The sequence below is a fragment of the Chelonia mydas genome, chromosome 9 (genome assembly GCF_015237465.2).
Source record: "Chelonia mydas isolate rCheMyd1 chromosome 9, rCheMyd1.pri.v2, whole genome shotgun sequence".
Classification (NCBI taxonomy): Eukaryota; Metazoa; Chordata; order Testudines; family Cheloniidae; genus Chelonia; species Chelonia mydas.
Window position 1 is genome coordinate 57,416,798 of NC_057855.1, and position 16,022 is coordinate 57,432,819.

General features: G+C 46.4%; 1 protein-coding gene across 5 annotated transcripts in view; it reads left to right on the forward strand.

The window, feature by feature from the left end:
- Positions 1-12,864, forward strand: part of FAAH2 (fatty acid amide hydrolase 2) — a 29,652-nt gene extending 16,788 nt beyond the window's left edge. For 2 of the 5 annotated variants that reach the window (XR_006283833.1, XR_006283835.1), the window contains 6 exons: positions 1,008-1,125; positions 4,067-4,186; positions 6,168-6,279; positions 7,922-8,116; positions 9,691-11,354; positions 11,395-11,546. Coding sequence is in view for 1 of the 5 variants with exons in the window: in XM_037909007.2 (XP_037764935.1) it covers positions 1,008-1,125; positions 4,067-4,186; positions 6,168-6,279; positions 7,922-8,116; positions 9,691-9,866 (721 nt within the window). In the remaining 4 variants the exon portion in view is untranslated. Of the gene's footprint in view, positions 1-1,007; positions 1,126-4,066; positions 4,187-6,167; positions 6,280-7,921; positions 8,117-8,290; positions 8,472-9,690; positions 11,547-11,874 lie in introns of those variants that run through there. The other 3 variants (XR_006283834.1, XR_005226783.2, XM_037909007.2) reach the window with 3 other exon arrangements.
- The last annotated feature ends 3,158 nt before the right edge of the window (positions 12,865-16,022 follow it).

Sequence of the window (16,022 nt, forward strand, 5' to 3'; positions counted from 1 at the left end):
AGCTTGGCATCTGACACTGGGATTAGTCTCTGTATCGGATCTCCTGTATGCAGGTGCCATAGGCATTGACTCCCCACAGGCAGTCATCCCTCCCCCTTGTGAGTGGTATACATTCTGTCTATTTGAAGCTTCACACAGTGAGTCCTCTGCTGCAGAGTTTTGGAGGGAGTGAATTATACTGATTGAATAGCTCTCCTCACGGGGCCCAGAACGTGGGAAATGGCTTAAAATAAATGCAAAGTCAGTGTACAGTATCTTATAGGTTACTTCTCCCTCCTACCTGGCTAGATTCTTACAGCCGCTCCACCTCATCCCAGCCATCATGACCCTTACTGGCTGCTCTTGGATCCCTCCCCCTGCCCTTACCTCAGCACATTCAGGTGTAGTCCTTTCATTCCAGAAGACAAAAGCACCCTAGCCAGTTGGGGGTCTGTGCTTTTGCTCCCTGAGGCCTCCCTATCCTGTATGGAGGAGAAGAGACTGAAAGTCTGACAGCACACAAGTACAGACTTCCAACTGATCACAGTTATTTCTGCAGAGGCACTAGTGGTGAGAACAGGGGGAAATCTTGTAGGTGCTTCTACCCTGCTTCTGCCCCTTTACTGGCTTATTGCTGCACATGTGTCCTTTACATGTCCGTGTTCAGCTTTGTGTCTACCTCCGCACTGGCTGTCCAGTGCACATGCTGAATGTTGTTCCTAACGCTTGCTGTTGGCTGAGCGATTTAATATGGAGGGGCATCTTGGGAGACAAAGATTTTCTTAAAACAAAAAAGAAATGTGGAAACTGCTGACCCAGTGACTGTGTGTGACACTGAGGCAAGCAGCCAGATATATTTAATGCCAACACCTAGCTATTTGTATGTCAGTAGCAACTGTCTCCTTTCTAACATGACAGATGTAGTATAACATCCTGAGGAACTTTAGCAAGTGTGTGAGCAGTGTTTCCATCTAGGGAACAGCAGGAGATGGAGACTTGTGACCCAGGTATTGTTCCTTCCACTGCAGGCTGAAGCTGGATGAAAAAGTGTCACTGGAGAAAGTAAAATTCTACTGCATGGAGCATGATGGGGGTTCAGTTTTCGTGTCCCCTGTGGACAGGGAAATTCTTCAGGCCCAGAGAAAGGTAAGAGGGACTTGGTTATTCAGGCATTCGGATACCATGGTGAGAAGCATGGTAGACAAACCTGGAGGGAGAGGTTCAGAGAGTCAGTTGGATAAGAGATGACCTGCTCTACCTATGTCTGTTCCATCTCTTGTTTATCATGGCTCTTATATGCTAGTACTTTTGAATGGGGTGCTAATCAGTTGAATCAAGAGCATGCTGGTAGGAAGCCTGAGATTAGCTATGATTAAGGCTACATTTTAGTCACAGGTATTTTTAGTAAAAGTCATGGACCGGTCACAGGTGGTAAAAAAAAAAATTCACAGCCCATGACCTGTCCATGACTTTTACCCATGACTAAATCTGGAGTGCTCTGGTGGGAGGGCACCGCGGGTTCTCGGGGTGGGGGGTCGTGTGCCACAGAACTCCCACTGGTGCTGGTGGGAGAGGGGTTGGGGCTGGAAGGCTCCCTACCTATTCCGTGTGCCTCCCTGGAAGCAGCTACATGTCCCTTGGCTTCTAGGCGGAGGCACAGTCAGGGGGCTCCGCGCGTTGCCTCTGCCCCAAGCACTGGCTCCACAGCTCCCATTGGCCGGGAGCGTAGGAGCTGAGGGAGCGTAGGAGCTGAGGGAGGGACATGTTGCCGCTCCCGGGGAGCCCCCAAGGTAAGTGCTACCCAGAGCCCTCACCCTCTCCCGTGCCCCTGCCCTAACCCTGAGCCTCCTCCCACACCCAAATTCCTGCTGCTGCTGCGGGGGCAGTGGCGCGGTGGCCCGAGACTGCCCCAGCAGTGGCTGGTACAGCTGGTCCAGGGGCTGTCCAAGCTGCTCAGGCGGCCCCCAAGCCAGCCGCACCAGCTACTGCAGAAGTCACAGAGGTCCCGGAAAGTCACGGAATCCGTGACTTCCATGACCAACTAGCAGTCTTAGCTATGATGTCAGTCATAAACCAGATGAGTTTGGTTGACTGTCTAATCTCCAGTGGAAGTTTGTTCACATTATGTACTCCTGGGGGAATTCTGCACCATTGCACATGTGCAGAATTCATGTGTCCAGCAGAATTTTATTTTTTTCTGCAGAAAATACATTCTGCTCCAGAAATACTGCAATTCGGTCTTTCGCCCGCCAGAGGCAACTGTGGCACCAGAACAGCCAACAGTATGAATGCAGAGAGTTGTTCTGGTGCCTCAGTGGCCTCTGGTGGGCAAAAGGAGGAACTACAGCACTTTCTGTGAAGAAAAAAAATTCTGTATGCGCGCAGTGGCACAAAATTCCTCCAGGAGTACAAGTCCGTCACAGCACCTGGCCTGTTAGGACAGAGTGGGGCATATGGGGCTGCTAGGGTGGGTCACAGACTAGAGTTCAGAATGGGTAGACAGGCGGACAGACTGGGGTGTGGGCTCAGGAGCTAGTTGGGTGACAGTGTTGAGCCAGGAGCTGAATGGGAGTGGGGGACTGCAGAGACCCATCGGGATGTGGGGTGCGGGGACAGGGGCAGATGTGCCTGACAGAATGGGAGAGGCTTGGGATCCGCCAGGGTCTGCATGGGGGAGGCTCCCCAACTTCCGAACAATCCTGCCCCTACCCCCTGAAAAAAATCCATTCCATACTTCTCCCAACCACACCCAACAACCCTCCAGGTTCACTCCAGGCTCCTTCCCTCTTCCTCAGCTCTTCCATTATCCCTGACAGTTCTGTATTGTAATTTAAATGAATTACTCAAAGTTCTGCATTAATATGTCTAGTAAGGAATCTAATTGTCAAAAAAATTGAGATTTTTTTTTTTTTTTGGTCTGTATTGTTACAGACATACTTGCTGACAGGTATTTTGAAATAAATTACCAAAATAATTGATACTGGTATGATTATATTGTGTTATTTTGACAAATAAAATATGCAGAATTTTGAGGAATTTTAAAATATTGTGTGCAAAAATTTTAATTTTTTGGCACAGATTTCCCCCAGGAGTTAATTAAATTATAAAACTACCAAATAATTTGCATCACTGTCAATATCTGCACAGAGGAGAGCAGGACTGAAATAGCCAGGGCATATTACAAATTGAAATTGTAGTGCATTGTCAGAGTTGTATACAGGAAACTTGGCACTTATTGCATACATCATTAAGAGATGGGATCTGACCTCATGCTGAGCCAGCAGCACAGAGCTAGGACGCTGCTGCTTAGGTCCTGTCCTTCAGATGAGACGTTAAACTGAGGTCTTTTTACTTATATCTAGTACCAGTTTATGTGGAATCTTAAAGATCTAACAGTTCTAATGTCTAGCTTTTGGACAAGTCATACATGCAGAGTGAGCCATGAATTCTTTACACAAGAATAGGTTGTTCAATGTTCTTGCCAAATTCCAGTTTGGATAATTATATTTTACCTGCATAAAAGTCTCCTTGTTTATACTGTGGAGATTCTTTGGGATTTTTTAGAAGGGAAAGAGCCATAATACTAGTTATAAAAATGTAATGTTTATAAAATCCAAGGGTGGATCTGGGCCACAGCTGTGTGTAGAGTGCCTTTCCCCTTTTGCTCTCACAGTCTTTGCCCAGTAGAGTGTTCTACCACTGTACCTGATGATGAAAGATGCTATATTAAAAAAGTCCTGTTCTGTTCTGGTCCCCTTGATGCTAGCTTTGGGGTACCGTGACTTTGTTCAGCTGACAGTTGCAATGGAAATTTTCTAGGGAACATCTGATCTTCATAAAATGGAGCAGACTCTACCTGTTGGCCTTGAATATGGAGACTTGCATGCCTTGGACTTGTAGTACCCAGCTACATAATAAAAATGGGGCGCGGGTCCACATTCTGTGTGACAACTCTGTGGGCTGTGTTTGGCCCACTGGCCTTAGCTACCTTAGCTTTACCCAGACCCACCAATCTCTCATTGCTTCTAAGAGTAGTGAAGTATCACATAACATGATGGATAGACTCTTCCCCTTGTATTTCCATAAGGTGGTGGAGCACCTGGAGACTCGGTTTGGGGTCCAAGTTCAGCACGTAACAATCCACAAGATGAAGTACGCTTTCCAGATCTGGTCTGCTATGATGTCTTCCCGGGACAGTGATGGGCAGGTGCGTCTGATTCTGACCAGGACACAAGCATACTGCAGCGGAGAGGAATCTGTCATTTGTCAGTAGACAGAGAAGGGGACATGTACATGCTTGATAGGTTTGGGACCCAGCTGCATGTCTCCTCTCTTCTTCCACTGTCTCGCTCCCCACTTCTACCTCTATCTTCCTGTAACTTTAAGCATTATCCTCTTGTGTGAGCCACTTGTGAGGTGACTGTAAATCCAGTGATCTAGCAGATGAGGGACCCCTTTTAGCATTCTTGCTTTGGCCTTTTCTGTGCAAGTCCTTACAGACTCAGCTAAGCAGATGGTTTTCTAATTCGCTAGTTTTGCTTTCTTTTCACTCTTTTCGCTGTCAGCAGCAGCAGGGTGATGCAGGTCAGGACTGAGGAGCATTAACACTGCTGGGAAGTGGAGATGGGCAGGACTGAAACTAAAGATGCTGTTGATAAATTCTATAGTCAATTGCTTGACACACTTTGGTTTGTTATGAAATATACTTGAGACCAAATAACCAATGTCAGTCAGGTTTATTGCTGTGAGCCAATAATAATACAGTACAGGAAGAGGGTTCTATGTGATGCTGGTCTCCAGGAGCAGACCCGTGCAGCATTGTTACAGTCACCTTACGCAGAAAGTCTGCTTCCAGAGTTACATGTTTCAGCTGGTTAGTATCTATAGGATGATTTTACAAGTTACATATTCCTTTAGATGTCACTAAAATTCAACCCATCAGTTTGTCGCAGTTCCTTGTTCTGTTCCTTTCGTTATCTTTGTTTTGGATACTAGCATTCCAGGTTCTGGTTCGTGAAAGTACCTTCTTGGTTTGCACCTGGGTAGAACAATCATATGTCTTGTCCTCTTCCTTTGGCACATTCCGGTACTTGTCCATGAGAATAACTCCTATCTGTTACTATGGTAAAATCCTCATAGATACTGATCCTGACAGCTTTCCTATCTACCTAAGCTAAGGTTTACGTCAGGTAATGCAAGGTGTTATGGGATACTTACCGTAAGTGAACAGGATTATAGTATAGGTATAAGCCAACTTAGGTTATATAACTGCTATGATATTTGTTCTTAACGCTATTTGTGCTTAGTGCATACTCATGTGTATATATGGTGTGGATGATGTATATACTAGCCAGCATATAGTGGTCAACAGTGCTGCAAGTTAGTGTTAATTTTCATTGGCAGGTCTGTGTTATACAGCTTTTGTATTACAATACCTACCTGCTCTGTGGTTTGCTTAAATTGCTGGTGTCCCTCTTCTCTCTCACTCATTTTATTTATTACTTCTGACTCTTCTTAGTGTTTGTCCTGACCTCCAAGCACTGTACAACAGTATTTCATGTCCGCATCCCATAGCATACTTCATGGGCTACATATGCAAATAGCAAAAAGGCTCATCTCCCTGAAAGATGCAATCCCAAGCAGCCCTGCCATGTCCCATTCCATCAATCTTCCTCTTCTCCAGATCCAGAGAGAAAAGCATTAACATTCATGTAAAAATGGTGAACATCCCTAAAAAATATTTACTTCTGCCCCTCTGATTGCCTCATCCGGGGTACACCATCAGAAGCAGACAGTGCCAGTGGTTGAGCACCCTCCTTGCTGATGAGGATTTCCCCACAACCAGTACAAAATCTCCCTGCCAACTGAAAATATACCTCCTCGGTTCCTCCTTTCTCCCGGATGTGGTGGGCCCGTCAGTTGGTTTAGCAGTGCGTGGGAAACCTGCCAACGCCCCATGTGAGTCTTGTATTTAACAATAATTTTCTGTTCAGCTATGGATGGGGATTGGTCACTTTTGGTGCAGTATGTGGTCTCCCCACCCTGCTCAGCAGAGAATGCAGATAATCTGGTGACTGTGATAATGCTGCTGGTAATGAGGGGTTCAGAGCTTTCTCTTATCCTGTCACTCACTGCATATTAACTACAACCCACTGCCAGCATTGATGTGATGTGTGTGTTAATTGCAGGAAGCACAGCTGTTCACAGACCTGCTTGGGGATCATGGGAAGCCTGTATGGCCGCTGTGGGAGCTGATGAAATGGTTCCTGGGGATGTCTTTGCACACCATCCCAGCCATTGGTAAAGTCAAGCCATCTCATTTAATGGGGCTTTCTGTTTAAAAAAATAAATAAACCCAAGTTAAAATGAATTTGCAGTTGTTTATAATCCTAATTTACAGCCTGTGGCTATGAAAGAAGCTCTCTTTGTAAGATTATGATAGTTTGGCCAGTGTTTGGTCAGATTCCAACTTGGGTAAATACATTCTGACTCCTTAAATTCCTACCCAGCTCTTCCAGTTGGAAAAGGTATTCTTCACATCCTATCCTAAACAATAGCTATGTGCTGTTATACACAGTTGCCACATTCCACCCAAAAGATTGCTGCATTTAACAGGGCATGAGTGATTGTATACATATTATAGCATATACAGTGCTATAAGTGATGTAGCACTTGAAGGAGGTAAAAGATATATATGTTTGTGGCATATGACTGAATAGAAAATATTGGGAGCTATGGTATGGAGTTGGGTGGGAGTTCTGTTTTCTGGCTCTTGAGCTTTTTACTGGAATGTTCCCTCTTCGTTCCAGTTTTGGTTTGGTTTTTCTCTGGGCTCAAGGCAGGTAAAATTATTTCTAATAATATACAGTAAGTGTGTGCAGATATTTGAAGTATGCAAATGCCAAGGATGAAGGGGAATTATTTAGGGTGATTCTTTGCAAAGGAAAATGTAAGTGGAATATTAGGAAAAACTTCTGAATGCTGAGGTCATGAGGTTTATCTGGCTATGGAATAATCTCCTGAGGGAAATGGTGGAAACTTCGTTGCTTGAGTCATTTAAAACTATATCAGATAAAACATTGGACAATGTATTGTAGGGTGTGGTCTCATACTGGCAGATTTTATGGGAAGCACAGGGGAAGAATATACCAATAACCTTCTAGAAATTATAGAACAAAAAGATCTGGTTGTTCTAGTTTCTCATCTGAGTCAGTCCATGCTTCTGGGAACACATCTCAATGGGCAGGGGATGACATGCTCCTGATGACGCTGTGAGAAGACAGGAGTATTTTCTTTCTGACTCAGACTTGGAATGTTTCTCTTTAAAACAAACAAACAAACTCTTCAGGTGCCTCACATAGAGCTGTTTGAACCCCTTCAACCTTGAATTCTTTGCTATTACATGTAACAAATGTGGTTCTTAGACATTAAGGAGTTAATATTAATCTTCCCAGCTTCTTTGGTCAACGTGGAGAGGAATGGAGTACTTGTGGCACCTTAGAGACTAACCAATTTATTTGAGCATAAACTTTCGTGAGCTACAGCTCACTTCATCGGTGAATGAATGCATCCGATGAAGTGAGCTGTAGCTCACGAAAGCTTATGCTCAAATAAATTGGTTAGTCTCTAAGGTGCCACAAGTCCTCCTTTTCTTTTTGAGAATACAGACTAACACGGCTGCTACTCTGAAACCTGTGGAGAAGAATGTCACATTCAATCATCCTGCATGTATGGGCAGCACTTGCTCTAGCCACATGCAAGCCAGGAGGGAAACAGTCTCCTCCCACCTGCTCCTGGAGCAATTCCCATGCTCCCGTGTCTAATCTCGCTAAGAAGGGGATATTTTCCCAAGGTGCTTTGTAAAGGAGACTACACTGTGTGATGTGCTGTCTCTTGTTTGCCTCTCTGGAATACCACATGTGTGTTTGCTGTTGCTCTATAGCCCTGGCACTGACAGAGAAGCTGATGAAACTCAACCCTGGTGGGAATGCCAAGCTGGTGAGCATGGGACACAGCCTGCGGACTGAGATGATGAACTTGCTGGGGACTGATGGGATGCTTTTGTACCCTTCCCACCCCATAGTGGCACCTAAGCACTACTCTCCCTTGGGGATGCCTTTCAACTTCGCGTATACAGGTGAGCAGCCCTTGAGTGGTGGGAGACAAGCTGGCAATCTCAGCTGTGCCAGAAGTAATCGGATAGCATAGCACTATCTCAAAAGACCTGTTCCCAGTAGTGAAAGCATATCAAAATGAGCGGTAGGTCTCATGAGAATCTTTCCTTTTAAAAATTGGGGAAATGTATTCACAGGTTCGAGAGAGCAGTCTAGCCATATGCTGTCTCACCCTGGAGAATGCGAGAGGTGGCAATCATAGCCTCTAGCGGGATGCACTGTGCCTCTCACTTGTGCTGCAAAGCAGTTGCTACCAAGCAGTGGTTGTGTTGGTGGTCTCTTGGCCCATAATCCTAGATGGGGAGCTTTCTGGAGCAGGTCTGATTTTGTTTTACTCCTTTGTGTGCTGCTTAGGGCCTGCTCAGAACCTCTAGGGGCTACAGTAGTGTAGATGCTACTGTAGAGTTCATTCTGAGATGTGATTTTTCTGGTTGCACATCAGGAGACTTATGCAGATGCTCTGCAGGGGCATCTGCCCATTAATTGAAGAGTAAACTTTTAGAGGAGTGGGAGCAGAAACCCACTTATGTTTGGGATGAACTCTTGAGTTCTTGCTTCTGTGTTAAAGGAGCCATGTAAGTGCTATCTGAACACAACACTATATCCAGGTTGACATGGGTGGAGAGAGCAGTGTGGATGACCCTACAAGACATTTTAATTTGGGGCAGTTACCTTGCTAATGGAGTTGTAGCCTGTGACAGGTGCTTCTCACCACCCTATAAGTGATGGACAGTGTCTACAACAACACTTTAAATCCATGTGGTATTTCTGGGCCTCCTATTGGTGATGGCCATTTGACTGAAGTGTGACTGCAGTAGCATGGGAACCCTCATATCAGGGAACCTAACTGGTCACCTTCATCCTCTTTACAGGATGGGTGTTAAAGCTGTATCACATGTGCCCCTTTCTAGCGAACATCCAGGGGTTGCCACCCATCCTGAGATTTCCAGGATTTGCCCCATTGATATGCTTTGCATGGCTTTCTCAAGTCTTGAGTCCCTTTGTCTCAGTGCTGCACTATGATGCAGTGTGGTTTTGGAATAACTTGACACTGTATAGAACATCATCATGAAAAAGGGCCTCTCAAGGTCATGATCTTTTGATGCACTGTGGTGATGTTGTGTGACTGTTTGTCTCACAAGGTCAAACTACTGCATCACATGAGATACAACAATTTAGTGGCACTTGTAGATCCACTGCTAGTTGGAGGCTCCAATATGCAGATTTCTCATTAAAATGGGCAGATTCCTAGATTCTAAGGCCAGAAGGGACCATTGTGATCATCTACTCTGACCTCCTGTGTAACACAGTATAGAGAACTTCCCTAAATTAATTCCCGTTTGAACTAAATCAGATCTTCTAGAAAAAACATCCATCTTGATTTAAATATTTTCAAACTGTCCTTGCAGTCTGTACTGGATCAAACTCACTGCTTACCCTGTGAACTCTCCAGAAGCCACAGCAAGTGACGTGGATGAGAAGGACCAAGGATGGAGCACTTTGTGTCTATTCTGATCTGCCCTTCTCTTTCTTTCAGCTGTTTTCAATGTCCTGGGCTTGCCTGTCACCCAGTGCCCACTGGGCTTGAGCAGTGAGGGACTTCCGTTGGGAATTCAAGTCGTGGCAGGCCCGCACAATGACCATCTGACACTGGCTATGGCTCGATACCTGGAGAAAGCTTTTGGAGGCTGGGTTTGCCCTGGAAAATCGTAACGCTGAATTCCTAGGACCCCCTCATGGCAGGAACACGGAGACAATCCTTTTCCCAAAAGCTAGCAATGGGCATCAGTGCCTGTTTGGATCAGAACAGTAATGCTCCCTCCCACACAACCCAAGCTCCTTTTTGGAGCAGCGTGGGCAGGCTAACCCAGCCAGGACCAAGTGCTCATTCTCCTCCAATCAGTGGCCAGGTGCTACTGCTCGAGCTCATGTTTTCAACTGGAATTTTCTCGTCTTCCGGCAGACGATGATGGGAGAGGAGCGAGTGAGTATCCCCTACCAGCTTCTTTCTGTAGGAACCTCAGAGTTCTCATAGATTCTGAATGGAAGGCTCATGCCCTTGCTGGGGGAGGTGGTAGCATGTGCCCAGATTAGGTGGGCTGCCACTGTGAGATCACTACTTTTTATTTTCAGTTATTTTCTTTCTCTGTTATGTTTGCCTCTTAAAGACAAAGGAAAGGGACAGGTAGAAGGGGCAGGCTGGACCGTGGGTACTAAAGGGTTATTTAGGGAATAATCTTCCAGCATGGTGCCTGCTGGAGAGCAATGTTCAAAACTCCCATGAATGTGTAAACTTGCTTGCTGTGCAGCTGGGATGCTCTGCTTTCTCATTCCCTGCCTAACTTAACTGTCCACAAACAACAGTCACTGGTTACCTGCAGCCCAGCTGAGCTGAGTCCAAGTGAACAGGTTTTTGTATTTCCCCCACTAACTGCAGAAGGGAAAGGGGTTGCATGTGGTGTGTTTCTGCTTTAAAGCATTTAGCGCCGAAGGCAGGGCGCCCAGCCTGGTAGCACCACCTCCAGTTCTTCATGCACAGCTGCTCCTTCAGGGGCAAAGGAAGCATTGGCCTTTGACCTGCACACTGCCAGCCATGGGTTTGGCTCAGAGTAAACTCTTGCTGTGAGATACCTGCTCTGCTGGGATCAGTATTGCACCAGAAAACGGGAGAAGATGTTTCTCCTAGAGTCCTAGATGGCTTCTCCAGCTTTTCCTTTCTTTTCCACTCCATTGGGACAGTAGATTGTGACTAAGCTGCCTAAGTCTTTTCCGTCATCTCCCTTCAGAAAAGTGTAACTGTACTGCTAGGTGTAGAATTTTGTCCTCCCTTGGCTCTGGGCCCTAATTTCATGTGGCCCCCAAGAGGGTGCGCACAAGCACTGTGGGCGACCAGCTGTTTGTTTTGAGCAGTGGTGTATGTTTATCAAATGTAAGTAACTCAGCTGGTATTAAAGAGATTGCATCCTTCCAGTTCATGGCATAACTGTGTCCTCATTGTTGAAAGCTTGCAATCGTTGCCATATGGTTCCAGGTTTTGTGGTTTCACTGGATGTCACCAACTAAATGGCTTGCACTGAGTATGTTCCTGCACAGGAGACTCCAAAGAAAACTGAGGGCGCTGTTCCCCTGAACCACGTCCCAGCATCGTGGTGGTGTGCTGTATTTCACATGAGATGTCAATTGAAGCCGTTTCCAGTTGTGGTCGTTAAAGGTCCCAGGGTGTGCATGCACTCCTGTCGAGGGCTAGCTTATCCAAATTCCAGCACGTACAATCACATCAGTGTGTGAACTCAGTCCATGTTTTTCATTATGTCTTCTTCCTAACCCTTGTTCTGTTGTGGTGTTTGTGGAGTATAGTTATCACCCACCACTCCAGAGGTGGCGGCATTTCAGTGGTAGGAAAAAAAAATTGGTTATATTTCTAAGTTGTGAAAAAACAAACTAAAATCAGCCAGCACTCCCTGATGAGAGTCTCCTTTAGTTATTCCCCTTGTTATTGAACAGAACACTTTAAAATCTTGCTTCAGGTATTTGACTGTTACCATGTTTAGATTCAGTCACAAGTCAGCAGTATCTATTTGTTTAAGAGGCCAAATTGCTAAATGTTGCAGATCATGTACTCTGTGCACATACTCTTCACTTTTTATTTAACCCAATGCCCTAATTTTGGTCATACCCAGCTACTTAGCTACACATAGATGTGACTTGTTGTTACCCCCAGGTGCAGTCTGGGAGCCGTTGGAACCACTGTGCGCCCTATCAATTCATCTGGGTTGGCCTCTCTCACACTGCTCTGCTGCTGCTACCAGCCAGCCTCTCCAGGCCCTGTTGTCACCCAACGCAACAGCAGGTGGTGCCGAACATCCAGCTGAGTTACCTGGGTGCTTTACCAAAGCCACTTAAGGATCAACTGTGGAAGCACCAGCTCTCCAGCCTTGCACCCTACTGGAGTATAAACCCAGAATTATACTGCCTTGCACTGCACAGGGATCTGTATGGTGCAAGCTCATTAAATTAATCCACTTCCCCCTTGATGTGGGGAACAAGCTGAGATTTTCCCAAACACTTCACTCAAAAACACACTGGTTAAGATAAAACAAGTTTATTAACTACAGAAAGATAGATTTTAAGTGATTATAAGTGATAGCAAACAGATCAAAGCAGATTACATAGGAAATAAAACCACAAACTAAGCCTAATATACTAGACAGATAGGATTTGAATTAGCAATATCTCACCCTGACTGATGATGCAAGCAGGCTTGCGAATTCTTGAGGCATAGGCTGCCTTTGCAGTGCAGCCTGGGTTCCCCTCGCCCATTCCAAGTCCTTTGTCTTTTAGAGGTTCTTCCAGGTGCTGAGTTGCAGGGGAGTGAAGACAAATCATGATGTCACTTCCCCACCTTATATAGTCACTGTCTATGGCAGGAACCCTTTATCCAAGCTAAGTTCCCAGCCCAGACTGTGGAAAAATACAGGTACCAAAATGGAGTTCAGTGTCATGTGGTCTGGTCACATGCCCTTGCATGCCTTGCTGAGTCATAGCAGCCATTATTCATAGGCTGGCTGAAGGGTACACAGGTGAGCACAAACCTTTTCCATGGTCCATTGTCTTTGCTGATGGGCTATTAGCACTGTCTAGCTCAGGGGTGGGCAAACTTTTTGGCCTGAGGGCCACATCTGGGTGGGGAAATTGCATGCAGGGCCATGAATGTAGGGCTGGGGCAGGGGGTTGGGGTGCGGGAGGGAGTGCGGGTGCAGGAAGGGGCTTAGGGAAAAGGGTTGGGGCAGAGGAGGGGTGTGAGGTTTACGAGGGGGTTCAGGGAAGGGGGTTGGAGTGCAGGAGGGAGTGCAGAGTGCAGGAGGTGGCTCAGGGCAGTGGTGCAGGGAGGGATGCAGAGTGTGGGAGGGGGCTCAGGGCAGGAGGTTGAGGTGCAGTAGGGGTGCGGAGTGTGTGGGGGCTCAGGGAAGGGGGTGCAGGGTGCAGCAAGAGGCTCAGGGCAAGAGGTTGGGGTGCAGGAGGGGTGTGGGGTGCACCAGGGGGTTGGGGTGCAGGCAGGGGGCTCAGGGCAGGGGGTTGGGGTGTGGGGTGCACTAGGGGGTTGGGGGGCAGGCAGGGTGTGGCAGGGGGCTCAGGGCAGGGAGTTGGGGTATGGGGTGCAGGAGGGGTTTGGGGTGCGGGCTCTGGCCTGGCGCCGCTTACCTGGAGTGGCTCCGAGCTGGCAGCGGTGCGCACCAGGGTAAGGCAGGCTCCCTGCCTGCCCTGGTCCTAGACCCGCACCGCTCTGGGAATTGGCTGGCACCACATCCCTGCGGCCCCGGGGGGAAGAGGGCTCCGCACGCTGCCTTTGCCTGTGGGTACCTCCCCCGAAGCTCCCATTGGCCGTGGTGCCATGGGGGTGGCAATCCCACGGGGCAGATCCAAAGCCCTGAGGGGCCCGATCCGGCCCGTGGGCCATAGTTTTCCTACCCCTGGTCTAGCTTCTTCATTGTTGTACCTGAAAGGCTTGTTGTGGGTGTTTCCAACTTCACAACATCTTTCAGTAACACACACTGTGACGTTGTACTCCATATGCTTTATGAAAATATGCTTATGAATGTGAATATGACATAACTGGAATATGCTTTATGATAAATACCCATTGTAAGGTATCATTAGAAAGCTTGTAATCTACTGTGTGTGTTCATTCTATTTGTTTGCATGTATTATTTCTATGTCTGAATTAAGAAACATAAGATATAAACTTGTATTACTGATGTAAACATATCAAGTGGAAGCCATTAAGGATGCTTCAGAATCAGTGAACTGTGAATGGGTTTATTTACCTGCAAGCCTTCCTGTGTACATGTGGGCCAGCCTGTGGGTAATGAAGAATGAGGTCTCACCATGTCACTTGGTACTGAAATCCATCTTAAATCTTGTACTTTTCCATTTAGAAGGAGGGGTGGGGGCCAAGCGCATACAAAAGATCCTCCCCTTGTGCCAAAGCTATGAAAGGGGGTGGAGCAGGACAAAGAGGCTGTCAGTCATAAGAAAACCCCTACTTACCACCTGAGATGTCTGCTGGAACTAACAAGGACTGTACCGGGGAAAGGATTGGGCCCAGACTAGGAAGGAGTCTAGTCTGTGAAAGAAGCTTATTGGAACATCTATGATGGTGAAATATTACCTGTAATCAGTTTCTTAATGTATGAGGCTTAGACTTCTGTGTGTTTGCTTTATTTTGCTTGGTGACTTATTTTGTTCTGTCTGTTATTACTTGAAACCACTTAAATCCTACTTTTTATATTTAATAAAATCACTTTTGTTTGTTAATGAACCCAGAGTAAGTGATTAATACCTGGGGGAGCAAACAGCTGTGCATATCTCTCTATCAGTCTTATAGAGGGCGGACAATTTATGAGTTTACCCTCTATGAGCTTTATACAGAGTAAAACTGATTTATTTGGGGTTTGGATCCCATTGGGAACTGGGTGTTTGGGTGCTGGAGAGGTAACCTGCTGAGCTGTTTTTGGTTAAAGTCTGCAGCTTTGGAGGCGTGGACCAGACCTGGGTCTGTGTTGCAGCAGGCTAGCATTTCTGGCTCAACAAGGCAGGGTTCTGGAGTCCCAAGCTGGCACAGAAAATGGGCCTAGAAGTAATTTCAGCACATCAAGTGACCGTCCCAAGGTCTGAACCCATCACACACACATAGCAAAACTTCACATACAATGATAACACATACAAGTCAATGAGAAATTAACGTTTAGCGGATCAAAACTTTTAGAATGATACCCCACAAGACATACTTTGTACAAAACATATCCTAATTACATGACAGTGCTGAATATGGGGGCACCAGGCTATTGCTTTGGGGCACAGAGTCTCACAATAGAAACTTCTTGGGTTCTGCTTGTTCCACCTATTGTAGAAAAATCATGCCATTGTTTAATGACCTTGAAAGAAAACCCCTAGACAAGGCAGATACTGTGACATCTCTGCAAAATTCTACCCCAAGGCCAGTGGAACAGCTTTTCCCCCCCTTATACAAGTCATCATGTTAAATGTGTGGGCTCATAAGTTTTCATGACAAGTTTTCAAGGCTATAGTAACTCCATTTTTTAAAAAATCATGCTTATTGGTTTGAAAGTCAGGACTATACAGAAGGATCCCAAAGCACTAGTGCAAATTCTCATTGTGAAACTGGCAAGGTTTTTAGATGCAAACTGGGGAGGCTGCTTGCCCTCAGGGTACAGTAATCAAGCTATGGTTTATGGTCCTGTAACGATGCCAATAAATCCGGTACCATTAATACGACTCTGGGAAGGTCTTTGAACTCTTTGAATAAGAGCAGAGATGAGTGGGTATTACTGTGCTAATAATGGTGTCTCGTACTGAAGGAGTCTCCTGAAAGTCGGAGGCGGTCAGCCAAATGATGCCCCACCTTTAGAGGTGTCCTACAGTGGGGAAGGTGTAGGAAGCTTTCCTGCCCTTTGGTTCTGTCTAAAGGGGAGAGGGAGTGGAGGGGCCATGCCTGGGTGGGATGTGGGTGCAGATAGGATCCTTTCTCCATGGGTAGTGCTGGCCAGACCTGTTGGTCAAGTGTAGCAATAGGCACATCCCAGCACACTGCCCTCAGTGATCAGACAGTGTTATGCCTTGCTAAGCTATAATGCCTGCTGACCATCTCCGCTGGGCTGTTAGACCACCTCCTCCCCTCCACAGCATGGCTTAGCCTCACAAAGGGATAGCTGAGCCCTGTGAATATATAGGGATTCCTTAGTATTGCTGAAATGCCACCTGTGATGAAGTTGGGGATTTTTGTAGTGTTTTACATGAATATCATGTGTGCGCCTCAGCTTCCCTGTGTGCTGCATGTTTTAACAAGGT